The sequence below is a fragment of the Mauremys mutica genome, chromosome 6, assembly GCF_020497125.1.
Source record: "Mauremys mutica isolate MM-2020 ecotype Southern chromosome 6, ASM2049712v1, whole genome shotgun sequence".
In the NCBI taxonomy this organism is placed as follows: Eukaryota; Metazoa; Chordata; order Testudines; family Geoemydidae; genus Mauremys; species Mauremys mutica.
This window is the reverse complement of record NC_059077.1, coordinates 103,584,988-103,599,998: the sequence shown is the minus strand read 5'-3', so window position 1 is coordinate 103,599,998 and position 15,011 is coordinate 103,584,988. Positions and strand designations below refer to the sequence as shown.

The following is a 15,011-nucleotide window of genomic DNA, read 5'->3' as shown; positions in this document are numbered from 1 at the left end:
TTTGTGCTGCTTCCCAAGAAGTCAGAGAGAATTTTCCATACATGTTTTGAGGGAAGCTATTCTACATCTTGATGGTACAGAGTGGTTACATAATTTACCCCAAGATCTTGTAACATTTCCCATGACAAAAAAAAAAGAATTGCTCCAACTATAAAAACTGACTCCAACTGACCATTTTAAAACTTGACTAGGTAGATCACACACTGCTATCCTAATACAGCAAGTGACAAATTCCAGGCCCCAGCCACTTAAATTTGGAACAAGATTGTGCAGTTACTGTGCTATAACAGCTAACCTTTCAAAATCTTACAGTAACATTCAACGTTCAGAGTAACATCAAATGGCATAACAGAACTGTTCATTACTGTAGTAAAAGGTCTAGATCATAGCCCCAGAGATCCATCTATATGGTCATATCTCTTCTTGTACACGGGAAGAGATCAATCACTAGTTCCGTAAACATAGGCCTACACTTTCAGAAGAGATTAGTGATTTGGGATACCAATTTGAGACATTTTTAAGGGTCTGACTTTAAAGCCAGAGCTGAGCAGCCACCTTCTGAAAAATCAGACCGTGTCTAAAGTTGGGACCCAAAATCACTAGTCACTTCTGAAAATGCACATTTGAATAATACTTTGTTTCATGCAGTTCTTCAGTCTCTTCAAATGTAATTTTTTGATCTCTGGTGCCACTGTGAAATAAAGGAAGGATGCCTTCAATATTTTGTCCTCTCTGCCTGTTTTTAGACAAGTGTTCTCAGAATGCCCTGAATAGAATTCGAATCGTTTTCATTTTTATTTATTTATTAAAATGAAACCTTGTTTTCCAATTTAGATATTTCAATATATCCACTGGAGAATGCCCCTATTGGACATAACCGGCAGTATAACATGGTGCCATTCTGGCCCCCAGTTACCAATAATGAGATGTTTGTTACTGCACCAGAAAACCTGGGCTACAGTTATGACGTTCAATGGCCAAGTAAGTAGTTAAAAGCTTCACTTTACTCTTATTGTGTCATCCTCTCTTCATTTCGTGTGTGTATGTGGGTCATTTAGCAAAGCTGATTTCAAATTTCAGAAATTTTAATTTGACACCATTTCAAAAGGTTGTTTACCTGTCCAAAGTTGGCTTTTAAAAAACTCATATTTGGACTATTGTACCATACTATTATACCCTGTGCATGCAATTAATTATAAACAGAGATGGGCCTGAACCAAAGATCTAAATTTGGACATCCCCAAGCTTTGAGGAAGTTCTGATCTAGAGCCAAACTTTAGCCCTGATCCACACACAAGTAAACCTTTATGCCTGTGTGGAATTCCAGTAGGGTCAGTTGGTTCTGCATGGGTTCATGGGTCTGCCTACATAAATCAGATTGCAAAAAAAAAAATGTCTTTGTAGCTTGGGCCCATCTTAAGTCTATAATGAAACACACTGAAGTGGACCTGACCTTAAGCATTTTGGTAAATAATGATGGATATTGAGATTTGATCTAATCTTCAGCTGTATCTCTTGAGGCTTAACTTTTTTTTCTCTCTCTCTCTGTCTTCCTGCTTCCTTTCCACTAGGCCGGGCTCTGCAGGTCACAGAGATCATAACTATTGCAATAGTGACTGCATTGATTCTGGTTGCAATTATTTTTGCTGGTGCTACATGTATTGTGCACGCTAGGAAAAACAAGGATGAACTGCATCAGCCTCTTCTCACTGACCAGTATGAGCGGTATTCAGATGATTATGATAGCATACCAACCCCAAGCCAGTCTGTGGTTTGAAGAGATGGGTTTTTTTTACCTGCATCTAACAGAATCTATTTCTTCTGCTGTATTTTATAAATGCCAATAACTGATCTGCCCTAAAATAAAGCACAAAAAGTGTCAATTGTATTGATATATTTGCTCCAACTCCAATCTCCTCTTTCATCACACTCCAGGACCAGTATATCACCTTTGAAATATCAAGTGCTTATCTTGATAGACTCTCACTAATTTCCCAACCCTCACCTTATAGCTTCCGTTATCCATATTCCTGAATAAGTGTAGTGATTTTCTAAATTGTCCAGCACCAATAACTGGGAGTAACAACTTGCCTTTCCTGTATTCTGTGTAGAAGCCTTTTCACAGGTGTACCTGAATGAACGTAGGGCCTGATTCTGCCATTCTTAGTCATATTGAATACTAACTTACTCCACAAGTCAATCCCCTTAGCTGACTGGAGTAAGGCAGTGTGGTACAATGGATATGGCCCTGAACTAGGACTTAGGAGACCTGAGATCTCTTCCCAGCTCTACCACTGCCATGTTGAGTAACCTTAGGCATGATGCTTTGCTTCTTTGTGGCTCATTTTCTCCACTATAAAATGGAGATAACGATTCTTCCTGTGTAAAGTGCTTTGAGTTCTATGAATAAAAAGAAATCATAGCTTGGTGGTATTAGGAGGAGGAGTAAGGGTAGCAGAATTAGGCCTTAAAAATAGAATTGCTTTTGTCATTAAGGGAGAGATTTTCAAACACAGAAGGAGAGCTTAGGTGCCTAACTCCCATTTGTGCCTTTGAAACTCTCCCTTTAACTTTAGGCATTAAAATCATGTCTGTTATCTTAATGGCTAATTCTTATATATGCTAATGGATTTTAACATTTGAATTCTCCCCTGCTAAATTTATGGAAGGAATGAAAATCAGTTTTGGTTAACAGTGGTTTGAGTTAACTTACATCTCTGGAGTGCCTAAATAATTCTATCATTTTCTGAGCTTTAATTAGAGCTGGTCAAAAATTTTCCAACAATTTTTTTTTCATTTGAAAATGTAGTTTTGTTAAAATCAGTGGGAAAATGACTATTTTTTTTACTACTTTTATGATTGTTCCAAAGTGACACTTTGAAAGAAAATATTTTCATTCGAACTCAAATGTTTAGCTTCAGGATGCCAATTTGAAACTAAATGTTTCTTTTCAAACTGACACTTTGACTTAAAATCTTATTATAATGTTGTTTAAGTAAAAATGTCAATTCAAAACAAAAATGTTGGGCTAATATGTACAGTTCATTTTGACATTTCTTTTTGAAAATGTTGGAAGGAATCAGTTGTAAAATGGCCAGAAAATCCCCTCTACTGTGCAGGACGGAGGAGAGTAAAGTAGCAGAACTCCAGCTAACATGAATCTCGGCCTGTGAAGACTTCCCTGCAGAGCTTGAGACAGTGATGAGCTGCCAAAATCTTAACAACGGGTTCCCTATAAAAAGTTCTGATTTAACAACGGGTTCCCTATAAAAAGTTCTGATTTAAGGGATGTGCGACAGCATGTATTTTTTGTACCAATAGGGTTACCATACGTCCATATTTTCCCAGGAGGTGATTAAGAACCGAAAAGCCTGACATGTCCAGGAAAATACAGATGTATTTTAACCCTACCTAAAGTTCATTTTTAAAAAGATGGGGCTGAACTAGAAATGAGCTCCGTTTCACATGTGTGGGTGGTGATCAGGGACAGTCTCAATTTTTGGGTCTTTTTCTTATATAGGCTCCTATTACCCCTCACCCCCGTCCCGATTTTTCACACTTGCTGTCTGGTCACTCTAGGGTGTGCACATGTGTGGGTCCCAGCTGCTCCCTGCCCCCCCTCATTAAAGCAGGTGTGCAGGGTTACTGCCCTGGGAACTGCAGGGCACCAGTGGATGTGGGGCTGGCTGCAGATAGGGGCGTGGGGCAGGGCTAGCTGGAGGCAGGGAGTGACATGGGCTGGCTGTGGGCAGATGATGCAGACGGGCGGGCTGCGGGTGGCTGTGGGCAGGGGGTGGCTGCGGGCGGCTGTGGGCAGAGGCTGGCTGCAGGCAGGGGGTGGCTGTGGCAGGGGCTGCAGGCAGAGGCTGGCTGCGGGCAGAGGCTGGCTGTGGCAAGGGCTGGCTGCGGGCAGAGGGCCGCTGTGGGCAGGGGCTGGCTGCGGGTGGCTGTGGGCAGGGGGTGGGGCAGGGGGTGGCTGTAGGCAGGGGCTGCAGGCAGAGGCTGGCTGCAGGCAGGGGGGTGGCTGCGGGCAGGGGCTGGCTGCGGGCAGGGGCTGCAGGCAGAGGCTGGCTGCGGGCAGGGGGTGGCTGTGGGCAGGGGCTGCGGGCAGGGGGTGGCTGTGGGCAGGGGCTGCGGGCAGGGGGTGGCTGTGGGCAGGGGCTGGCTGGGGGCAGGGGCTGCAGGCAGAGGCTGGCTGGGGGCAGGGGCTGGCTGGGGGCAGGGGCTGCAGGCAGAGGCTGGCTGGGGGCAGGGGCTGCAGGCAGAGGCTGGCTGGGGGCAGGGGCTGGCTGGGGGCAGGGGCTGCAGGCAGAGGCTGGCTGGGGGCAGGGGTGGCTGTGGGCAGGGGCTGCAGGCAGAGGCTGGCTGGGGGCAGGGGCTGGCTGGGGGCAGGGGCTGCAGGCAGAGGCTGGCTGGGGGCAGGGGCTGGCTGGGGGGAGGGGATGCAGGCAGGGGCTGGCTGGGGGCAGGGGGTGGGGCAGGGGGCGGCTGGGGGCAGGGGCTGCAGGCAGAGGCTGGCTGGGGGCAGGGGCTGGCTCGGGGCAGGGGCTGCAGGCAGAGGCTGGCTGGGGGCAGGGCTGGCTGGGGGCAGGGGCTGGCTCGGGGCAGGGGCTGCAGGCAGAGGCTGGCTGGGGGCAGGGGCTGCAGGCAGAGGCTGGCTGGGGGCAGGGGCTGGCTGGGGGCAGGGGGGTGCAGGCAGAGGCTGGCTGGGGGCAGGGGCTGCAGGCAGAGGCTGGCTGGGGGCAGGGCTGGCTGGGGGCAGGGGCTGGCTCGGGGCAGGGGCTGCAGGCAGAGGCTGGCTGGGGGCAGGGGCTGGCTGGGGGCAGGGAAGGTGGGGGAGGGGCGCAGATACTCACACGGGGGGGGCGGCTGGGAGCAGCAGGAGGCAGCCGGGGACTCACCAGGCAGCAGCAGACGGAGCCCCAGGGCCAGAGGTCCAAAGAACAGGAGCAGCAACGGCACAGCGCAGTGCCCCCCGGCGGCCGGGAGGAGGAATTACAGGCTTCCCAGGCAGAGCCCATCAAAGCTTCCCTCGCAGGGAAGCTAGTTAACAAGCGGTTCTAAAACCGCTTCTAAATTTAACAACGGGTTCGTGCGAACCAGTGCGAACCGGCTCCAGCTCACCCCTGGCTTGAGATATCTAGTCTATTGCGGGTCATGCTGTGTGCCCCCTCCATAGGCCGGCAAACCACTGGCCTTACAGGACGAGGCCTCTGACCTACCTAAGTGACAGATTAAAGAGTAATTTTTTACCTTCTGTGGGTTTGTCCAAGGAAGGTTGGGGGATTCCCTAGTTCCTAATTCATTACATTATATTATGATATATATAATCTTAGGGAGAAAAAATAAAAAAGGGTGTGAGAAAGGTTTTGATTTTGAGCGCTGCATGTTCATTACAGCTAGTTGAATATCACATAGAAACAGAACCTGGGGTCCTGATCCTTTGGGACCTTTGAAAGTCATCAGGAGAGTTTCCATTGACTTCAGTGGTTATTCCTGTTGAGCTAGGGAACTGCACATGTACATAGCTGCAATATGGTGAATGAGATGCCCCTAATATAAAGGACAGAACTGGTTATAGGATTCCCAACTATAGTTTTTTATTCCTTGGTGCCATTTTCTAGCAATTATCATTAATGAAACATTCACTGGTCCTTTATTCTGAATGGTTAATAATAGGCATCATTAGGCATCACATGGTTATGTTGTGTTATAAAAGCTTTACTTAGTAAAGAATTATTCTTTCTTCATCTGAATTAGTTCATTCATCTTTACTATATACATAATAATGGAAATATCAATCTTATTTTCTGTGGAGTAAACCAGCAGCATCTGAATGAAACACATCATCCTCTAGTCTTATTGCTCCATGTACCAATCATACTATTGCTGTAACTCCTGTTATAAGTATTCTGCATCTCCTGTTATAACACTGATTTTTGTAAGTCTTGATTTTTTCATTGCATTTAATTGATGAAGCTTATCCTTATTTTAAGACAATTTAAAAGCAGAATGAAGTTCTGGGGATGAAATTTACCACTCTCTGTTCTGATTGTAGTATCAGGCATTGCATGGAAAAATTTCATAGAATAAAAAGCGTTAATGACAACTGTTTAGTCTGAGTTGAACCAACAAAAATAGAAATTACATTTTATTTTCTAAAGGCAAATGCGGGGAGAAAATGTTTATTTATGTTACAGTAGCACCCAAGGCTTCCAGAGAGAATGCTGACTCCATTATTCAAGGGGCTTGTCAAGGTTCCTTCCCCACTCTGGACTTTAGAGTACAAGATATGAGGACCTGCATGTGAACACCTAAACTGAACTACCATCTTAGATCTGGTTTTGCTGCCACCACTCCCAAATACTAACTCCCTTCCCTGGATAGTCTTGAGAGACTTATTCACCAAGTTCCTGGTGAACACCAGTCCAACCCCTTGGATCTTAACACAAGGAGAATTTAACCATCCCTCTCCTTTCCCCCACCAATTCCTGGTGAGTCCAGATCCAATCCTCTTGGATCTTAAAACAAGGAAAAATCAATCAGGTTCTTAAATAGAAGGCTTTTAATTAAAGAAAGATAGGTAAAAATCATCTCTGTAAAATCAGGATGGAAAATAACTTTACAGGGTAATCAGATTCATAGAGCCCAGAGGAACCCCCTCTAACCTTAGGTTCAAAGTTACAGCAAACAGAGGTAAATCCTCTTAGCAAAAAGGAACATTTACAAGTTGAGAAAACAAAGATAAAACTAACACACCTTGCTTGGCTGTTACTTACAAGTTTGAAATATGAGAGACTGGTTCAGAAAGATTTGGAGAGCCTGGATTGATGACTGGTCCCTCTTAGTCCCAAGAGTGAACAACCCCAAAACAAAGAGCACACAAACAAAAGCCTTCCCCCCACCAAGATTTGAAAGTATCTTGTCCCCTTATTGGTCCATTGGGTCAGGTGTCAGCCAGGTTACCTGAGCTTCTTAACCCCTTACAGGCAAAAGGATTTTGGTGTCTCTGGCCAGGAGGGATTTCATAGTATTGTCTACAGGAGGGCTGTTCCCTTTCCTTTATAGTTATGACAGGGCTGTACAAGCATATAAGCAGATATGATTGCCACAGAGAGTTTGTAGTATAATTAAAGACAAGGCACAGAAGAAATTGCAACAAATTGAAAAGAAAGGAGGATAACAATAAGATCAATGTTTAAAAGGGGACTGGATAAATTCATGGTGGCTAAGTCCATAAATGGCTATTAGCCAGGATGGGTAAGAATGGTGTCCCTAGCCTCTGTTCGTCAGAGGATGGAGATGGATGGCAGGAGAGAGATCACTTGATCGTTGCCTGTTAGATTCACTCCCTCTGGGGCACCTGGCATTGGCCACTGTCGGTAGACAGATACTGGGCTAGATGGACCTTTGGTCTGACCCGGTACGGCCTTTCTTATGTTCTTATCATATGATTAATGACTAGTGGGCTTCATGAGCCTATAGTCAAGATGCTTATTTCAAATAGAGCACAAAACTCTAACAGGCTTCACTAAATATTTTCTTTATTATACAAAAATCCTCTCCTCTGCCAAAACACAGAGCAGTCATATGTTTTGTTCAAAAAAGAAATTAATTGTATAATTTGAGTGAATTTAAAACAGAGAAGTATCATCTTTCAAATAATATAATTCCCATTTCATTTTGCTCCTGAGCTGACCTCCTTAACAATCAGGTTGATACACATATCAACAGTTTGGTATTGGGTATCTCACTGTTCTTTCAATCATTTTCAGATTTAAGCTGCCATTACATAATTAAAGGTCCTTAAATATATATATCTATATTTAACTTATTACCACAAGATGGCATTTGTGAGCACATTTCAGCTTGTTTTCTTCTAACACAATGAATCATGGAAGATGTTCAGGTGGTGTGCAGTTTATTTCCTCTTTAATTATCTACTGAAGTTTTTTCAACTTTCAGATAGAGGGAATATAATTTTTCATTTTGAGAAAAGGAAAAGGACTTTCTAATTTGCATTGCTGGATTTCCAATCCTATTGTTCAGTGGTTCTTTTTTCTTTCTGGGGGCACTGTTTGTATGATAAATTGTTTGTTCTGGTTCATATGTTCTTTCTTTATTAAAAACTAGAATTCCTTAAACCAGTAATAAATATCTTTAAAATGTGTAGTAAATATTCCTTTTAGTTCCTGTTTCATCCGTAATCACCAGTCCACCAATGTAAAGAAAATTAATTGAATAGGGATAGCAAAAAAAAAATTAAACTTGGTTTTAAATATATTAAATAGTAAGAGGTAGTAAATTAGTGTAATGCTTTCTTTTTATCCCAGCATCTAAGAGTCAGAAAGAGACACCGGGCTGCTAGGTCCTGATATTAGAGATTTATGATCTAAAGTTTTCTTATTAATGTTATAGCTTCTAACACTTCCACTTAGCAGCATCAGAAGATAAATCAGCAGCTATAGTAGCAACGGCAGCATCTTCTGGGTAAAACATTACTACTTCTATATATTAAGAATTAAGATGCTTGACATTATAGACAAGACATTCTATTTAATTCTATCAGAAACTGGGGAACCAGGTCTTGAATTTGGGTTCTTGTTGAGGTTTGATATGGGTGGTTTGGTTTGAGCTTCCAGATACCTGAAGACAGCCAGGTGTACAGCAACCCCAGGGACTGTTTTAAATTACACAGCCTGTGAGGCTCCCTGGAGAGCCACCCAGCCACACACAATAGTTGGAACACAGTATGTTCTGGACATACCTCTTTCTGCTCCCAGCCTACCCGGTTCTGCCCTTTACACTGGGATGTGTGAGGGACAAACCTATACCACTGAGGAATCATTCTTGTGCCAAAAGTAAGACTAAAACCAAGGAAAGGAATAAAGAAAGCTCAAAGCATTATACAAATCATAACTGTGCAGTAGATATTTGTTAACTGAAACATCAGGAGATGTTGCTGCAGGCTAAAATTACAAAAAGAAATTCAGAAAACAGACTTAACCATGTTTGATTCATTCATATTTTCTGAATAAAGAGTTTTATTCACACATCCTATCATCAATCCAATGAGTGTTACAGAGCTATCGCTTTAACTCCTTCTACAAATATTTACTTTCATGGGGATTATTTGCTTTCTTAGCTTTATTCATTTACATTTTCATGGACATTAAGGTGTCCTTCTGGAAGAAAATGTTAATGACCGAGAACCACTATGGAAAAATAGAGAGGAAATCAGTAGGCGTAAATGTTCACTCTGGCTTTTACTCTCTAGATGTCAGTGCAATAGTAGAAGGTATAAAGTCATATCAGTCATGAAAGTTGAGGCTGAATTAAAATGAATGTAAAGGAGCAAAGTCACTTATGAATATATGTAAAGATAGGTCCAAAATTTGTTTTCAGTTACACCACTGGCTACATGGAATGTCTACAAGGAAGTCCAGTTTCCAGCATGTACCAGCTGGCCACAATCTTGCCTGATAAGGGAACACAAACAATGCCATGTAACTGATCTGACCAACCAGAAGCAAGCAACACTGCTTGGTTTTAAAATACATGTGACAAGTCTATACACTGAAAACTGTGAGAAAGATATTAGCCAAATAAATTTGAATAATAAATAAATTCTGAGAAATAAGGATATGCTTACAGACACTCTACTATCAGGAAAAGGAGGTAAAATCATTAAGTTAATTATTGCTAGTTCTTCAATCAGGCAAAATTCACCCCTATGCAGAAGGAAAGCACAAAGTCTTATCTCCACTTGAGTACTCGGAAGATAATTTTAAAAGGCCTTATATTATTGATTGCATGGGCTTCATGCATGCCCTCCGCACGGGGTGAATTTCATCTACACTTTGTGGAAAGTTTTTATAAAACCATTTTCAGACAAAAATGGTTTTTCATCATAACAAAGATTTTCCCCTGAAATTTTTCATTTGACAGAATGTTTCTAATTTGCATTAAAAAAACTTAAACTTAACTTTTGCTAGTGGAAGTTAGGAAAGGAAAAGGGGGAAGGAAAGCAAAAATGGGAAAGATGGAAACCCCCAAATTGATTTTTTTCTTTTGCAGAAAATTTGGAAAATACCAGATGTGACCCAGCTCTTATGTGGCCCTTACCCTCTCCCATATTTTGCTGGCTCGCTGATTCAAACTACCCAATCCTCAATAGCTCTATATTCATTTGTCTTGTTTCTTTTAGGAGGTAGTCTCTCAAAAAAGAGCTTCTCTCCAAAATATCCATACCATGGCAAGCCCCCTTTAATTGTCTGAGCCCTACACATTCAATCTCTTGACACCATCCCCGCCTGCAGATAAAGAATGTTGCTGTTTTTCTGAAATGTTTTCAAACATATACTAAATGTTCACACACAGAGGGAAGATTTAATGACCTCTTCCCTCCCTTTTCTAAAATCTCAGGGGAAAGCTATGAAAACGAGAGGGCAAGGCAATGTGGGTACGCTTTGATCCATAACTGTTGAAGAAAGTCCAGAGAACTCAAGATGACACCCACATCATTCTAAGTCTGCATCTGCTTTTTGGTCTTCATTCTGTAAGGGCCTGAGCTTTCATGAGAGGTTCTGAGTGCCCTTAACTCCTAATGATATCAATGGGGTTTGAGGGCACTCAACACCATGAAGGCTCAAATCCTTTATTTATTCTGATGCCTGTTCAGGTGGATGTCATAACCCCAACTACCACAAGATGGCAGTATTTCAGACCATTACTCCTATGAACAAGCACCCAATGCACACAGATTATACTATTTTACACTTTTGGGTGTGTATTTATTGTATGTACTTATGTCCCGCCCTGCCCCTTTCAATTGCTTGTGTACCAACACTTAAGAGGCTTGTTTTCCCAACTAACTTGTGCTGCCTCCACAGAAGCAGAGCACAAATACTTCAGGTCCCAGGTAAAGACAGGTTATTGCTTTGTTGCTGTTTTAATTTCCCAGGTACAGATAGCGTGTCCAAGAAAACAAGAGAGAGGATATTATCAATCACCAAACAACAGGAGTTTTAAAGGAGGTATAATCTGAACCTAAACTTTTTGACAACATCCCCCTTCTTGAGAACCCCAGCGAAGTCCCTCTATGGGTTCATTGTAGAGATTCATTTTGAGGGAGTGGAACTAGGGGTGGGAGAGGGAGGAGCTACTGTACAGAGAATCTTTCCCTCCACAAATGCAGATATTTGAATGCATCTCTATGCTTAAATTAATACATTTTCAATCCACATTAAATCTGCTTCTGAACCTGCACCTCTTTTAGGGAGGAAGATTTTGTACTTCTAAGATGACCATATTTTCAAATATGATGTCACTCTCTTAAGAGCCACAAAATAGTCATAGAACAGACAAGGGTACATGGTTTTAAAAAACGGGAATACTGCCAGCTTCTGACTCAACAGAGTCAGTCTGAATGGAGGATTTTTCCAATAATTTAGTGTTCTGAATGAATGTATCATGAAACACTAAGTATAGTTATGTTCACCTTGAGCCAAAGGACAGCTTTGATAGAGTCTACACTCATTCCATGTTTCTCTTCACTCCAAACATGGTGCATTACACTGAATATATTCATTCCACTGCAGCAACAGCACTGTTTCCTCCTGGTTAATACAGAGCAAATTCTATTCAGTGTAGCAATACATTTCAAACAAACTGTGATGAGATGTATACCCCCTCCTGGCTCTAACAGGGTTAATGTGGCCTGGTCCCTGAGAGTCCAATAACCATTGCACCTGGAGGGTGATCCAGGCCTAATTAAAGATTAAGCACAGGTGGAGATGAACTAGATGGTGCTATAAAGGCAGGCAGTGTGGAGCAGAGAGTGCTCTAGGGAGAGATGGAAGAATTTAGTAGTCACTCTCTTAGTAGTGGGGAGCGAAGGAACTGGTAGGAGTTAACACAGAGAGTTATCATGACTGAACATCCTAAAGCAGGCACTAGGGAGAAGCTCTGAGTAGTGTTGCTTATTACAGGAATCTGGGGAAATGTGGGGTTGGGTGTGGTCTGAAAAAAGACTGTAGTAGGAAGAAGTCTAGGGAGTTGGCAACCAGGAGTCTGAGGGAGCAGACCGTGGCTGCTGGTTACTGTATCCCTAGACTGGAATGGAACCTGGTGCAATGAGAGGGCTGAAGTTCCACTACTAGCTGCTGAGGGGTGGTGTGAGGCTTCTCAGAAGGGGACTAGGATAACTGAAAGCCCGGAGCAAAGGAGTGTAAGGACCATAGAACCCAGAGTTAATGGCCAAAGACTGAATATAAGAATAGGGAGTTTTGGTTGTAATTCTTACCCTGGAAGAGGTAAACTAAAACATGACCTGGCTGGAGGGCTGACAGGCATGAAGAGGCAGTGCACCACAGGACAAGAGTAACTGTGAGCTGGGGGTGCTACAGTAAAAGAGCCTGCTGTGCCATACTCTGTTATAAGGGTGTGTGCTAGTCCAACCTTCCACAGAACCATTTGTAGTTACTACAAAAAAAGAAAGTTTTGAATAATGACATGGAAAAACAGATTTTTTTTCTGGGTGTTTTGAAGGAAATTCGCAAGACACTAAGACATCTGAAAACAGGACTGTACTAGTCAAAAGGGGTAATACTGGATAATGGATTATGCATGTGCCTGAAGTATGTAACACATTATCATAGAAGTGTAGGACTGGAAAGGACCTCAAGAGGTCATTAGTCCAGTCTCCTACACTCAAAGCAAGACTTAAGTAATGACTAGACCATTCCTGACAGGTGATTGTCTAACCAGTTCTTAAAAACCACCAGTGACTGAGATTCCATAATGTCCCTAGGCAATCTGTTCCTGTGCTTAACTCCCCAGACAGTTAGGAAGCTTTTCCTAATATCCAACCTAAACCTTCCTTGCTGCAATTTAAGCCCATTGCTTCTTGTCCTATCTTCAGAGGTTAAGGAGAATAATTTACAAATGCATAAGTAATATAATCTCTATTCCTACTTGTTATTCCCCTATATGTATCCAGTGATAGCATTAGCCCTTTTGGCCACAGCATTACACTGGGGAGTTCATGTTCAGCTGTTTATCCACCATGACCAGCAGTCTTCTTGAGAATCTGTTTCCCAGGATAAAGTCTCCCGTCCTGTAACTATGGTCTACATTTTTTTCCCCCAAGGTATATATACATTTACATTTAGCAGTATTAAAACCAAGTATTTTTTTGCTTGAATCCAGCTTACTGAATGATCCAAATCATTCTGTGTCAGTGACTTGTCCTCTTCATTATTTACCACTACCCCAATCTTTGTCATCTGTGAACTTCATCAGTAGTGATTTTGTTTTATTCCAGCTCATTGATAAAAATGTTCGATAACAGAGCCAGAACCAAACCCTGCAGGACCCCAATAGAGCTGTTGTGTTTCAGTGACTATTCCCAATTTATAATTACAGTTTGAGACCTGTCAGTTAGCCAGCTAATTTTTAATCCATTTAAGGTGTGCCATGTTAATTTTGTATACTTTTAATCAAATTGTTGAGTGGAACCAAGTCAAATGCCTTCCTGAAGTCAAAATGTATTAATCAACACTATTGCCTTTATCGATCAAATTTGTAATCTCAACAAAAAGATCCTTTGACAGGCTCTAGTTTCCATAAACACATGTTAATAGGTATCAATTACATTATTCTCCTTTAATTATTAGTCAAGTCATGTATCAGCCGTTCCATTAGTTTTGCTCAGGATCAATGTCAGGCTGACAGGCCTGACATTAGCTGGGTCATGTGCCCTTTTTACAATATAGGTGTAACATTAGCTTTCTTACCTGGGGTTAGGGTTTGTATCGGCAGAAGACCCTAGGCTACAATTTGTGGTGACATTTGCAGAGGGCCTTGGGCAAAGATTAGGATTGAGGTTAGGGTTGGGACCACCCAGGGAGGCCTGAGGCTAGGGTTTGGTCCTAATCCTAACACCATCCCTCAAAAGCTACAGCCCTAAATATAGCCTGTGGCGGATAGGCATTAATTTCATGGGAGGTGTCATAACAGTGACAGTGTTCTCACTATTTGTGTTGACAGAGTAATAATCTTCAGAATGAGATCCAAATTGAACATCCTTTGTTAATGATCATATTTCTATTGATTTCTATGAGCTCTGGATTGTGCCCGTATTATTTTATTTATCCATACTAACCTAACTTTACTGCTTTGTAAAATATTGTATGACTAGGCTAAAAACACACATTACCTCAGCCAAAATGTTGTACTTGCCTCAATTAGTGAGAGAACCTACTGGAATGCCTACTGATTCTCCTGCACCCTGGCTTATAAATTTCTTAGTGAGCATACGTTTGTTTTTGGTGGTGTAGTTGTTTTTTTTAAAAGGATAATCCATTCTATTGTCTTGTTCCATCTGTAATATTTTCCAATTAAAATCCATTTTAATGGTCTGAAGGATGTAGAGATATTTAAAATGTGAAGGTATTTCCGCTCTTCTCAGCACTAAAAATAATTATGCTGGGGAGGGAAGGCGTTTCTGGCAATAATTAAACATTTTCTTTTTATATTCCTTTCAAAAATATCAAAGCTGTCTGTAATAAATGAGCCTTCCACACCTGGCAGCTCTGATAACACAGTTCACCTTCCATAATGAATAGGAACAGCCTTCAACACCACTCTCACAGTACCACAAGATAGATGTCAACACTTTACATCAGTAAAGAGGTATACACACATCCCACCTCAGTTGCGACATGGTTAGGCCTGTCTGTGGAATTCTGCTACCGTAGTGAGTAAACATTCTACTTTGTATCCTTTGTTGAATGAACAAAAGCTGTTGAAGATTTAGCTGGTGGGCAAGGGGAAAGGGGTGAGAGGTTTCAAGGCACCACTTTCTTTAAGAGCTAGTCAAACCTTTTAACAGTAGGACAAAAAGCAGAGCAAAGTCATGACCTCTACACATACAGACACTTCCCTTTCCTCCCGCAGGCAGCAGAAATGGAGGTCCATGGAGAGAAGCACTATATCCTCTCAAGAGTTGT

At 42.2% G+C, this 15,011-nt stretch overlaps 1 protein-coding gene across 6 annotated transcripts in view; it reads left to right on the top strand.

Moving 5' to 3' along the window:
- TYRP1 (tyrosinase related protein 1) overlaps positions 1 to 3,288 on the top strand; it is a 192,414-nt gene extending 189,126 nt beyond the window's left edge. For all 6 annotated transcript variants that reach the window (XM_045020072.1, XM_045020071.1, XM_045020069.1 and 3 more), the window contains 2 exons: positions 835 to 981; positions 1,572 to 3,288. In XM_045020072.1, the coding sequence (XP_044876007.1) occupies positions 835 to 981; positions 1,572 to 1,777 (353 nt within the window). In that variant the 3' untranslated portion in view covers positions 1,778 to 3,288. The remainder of the gene's footprint in view (positions 1 to 834; positions 982 to 1,571) is intronic.
- The last annotated feature ends 11,723 nt before the right edge of the window (positions 3,289 to 15,011 follow it).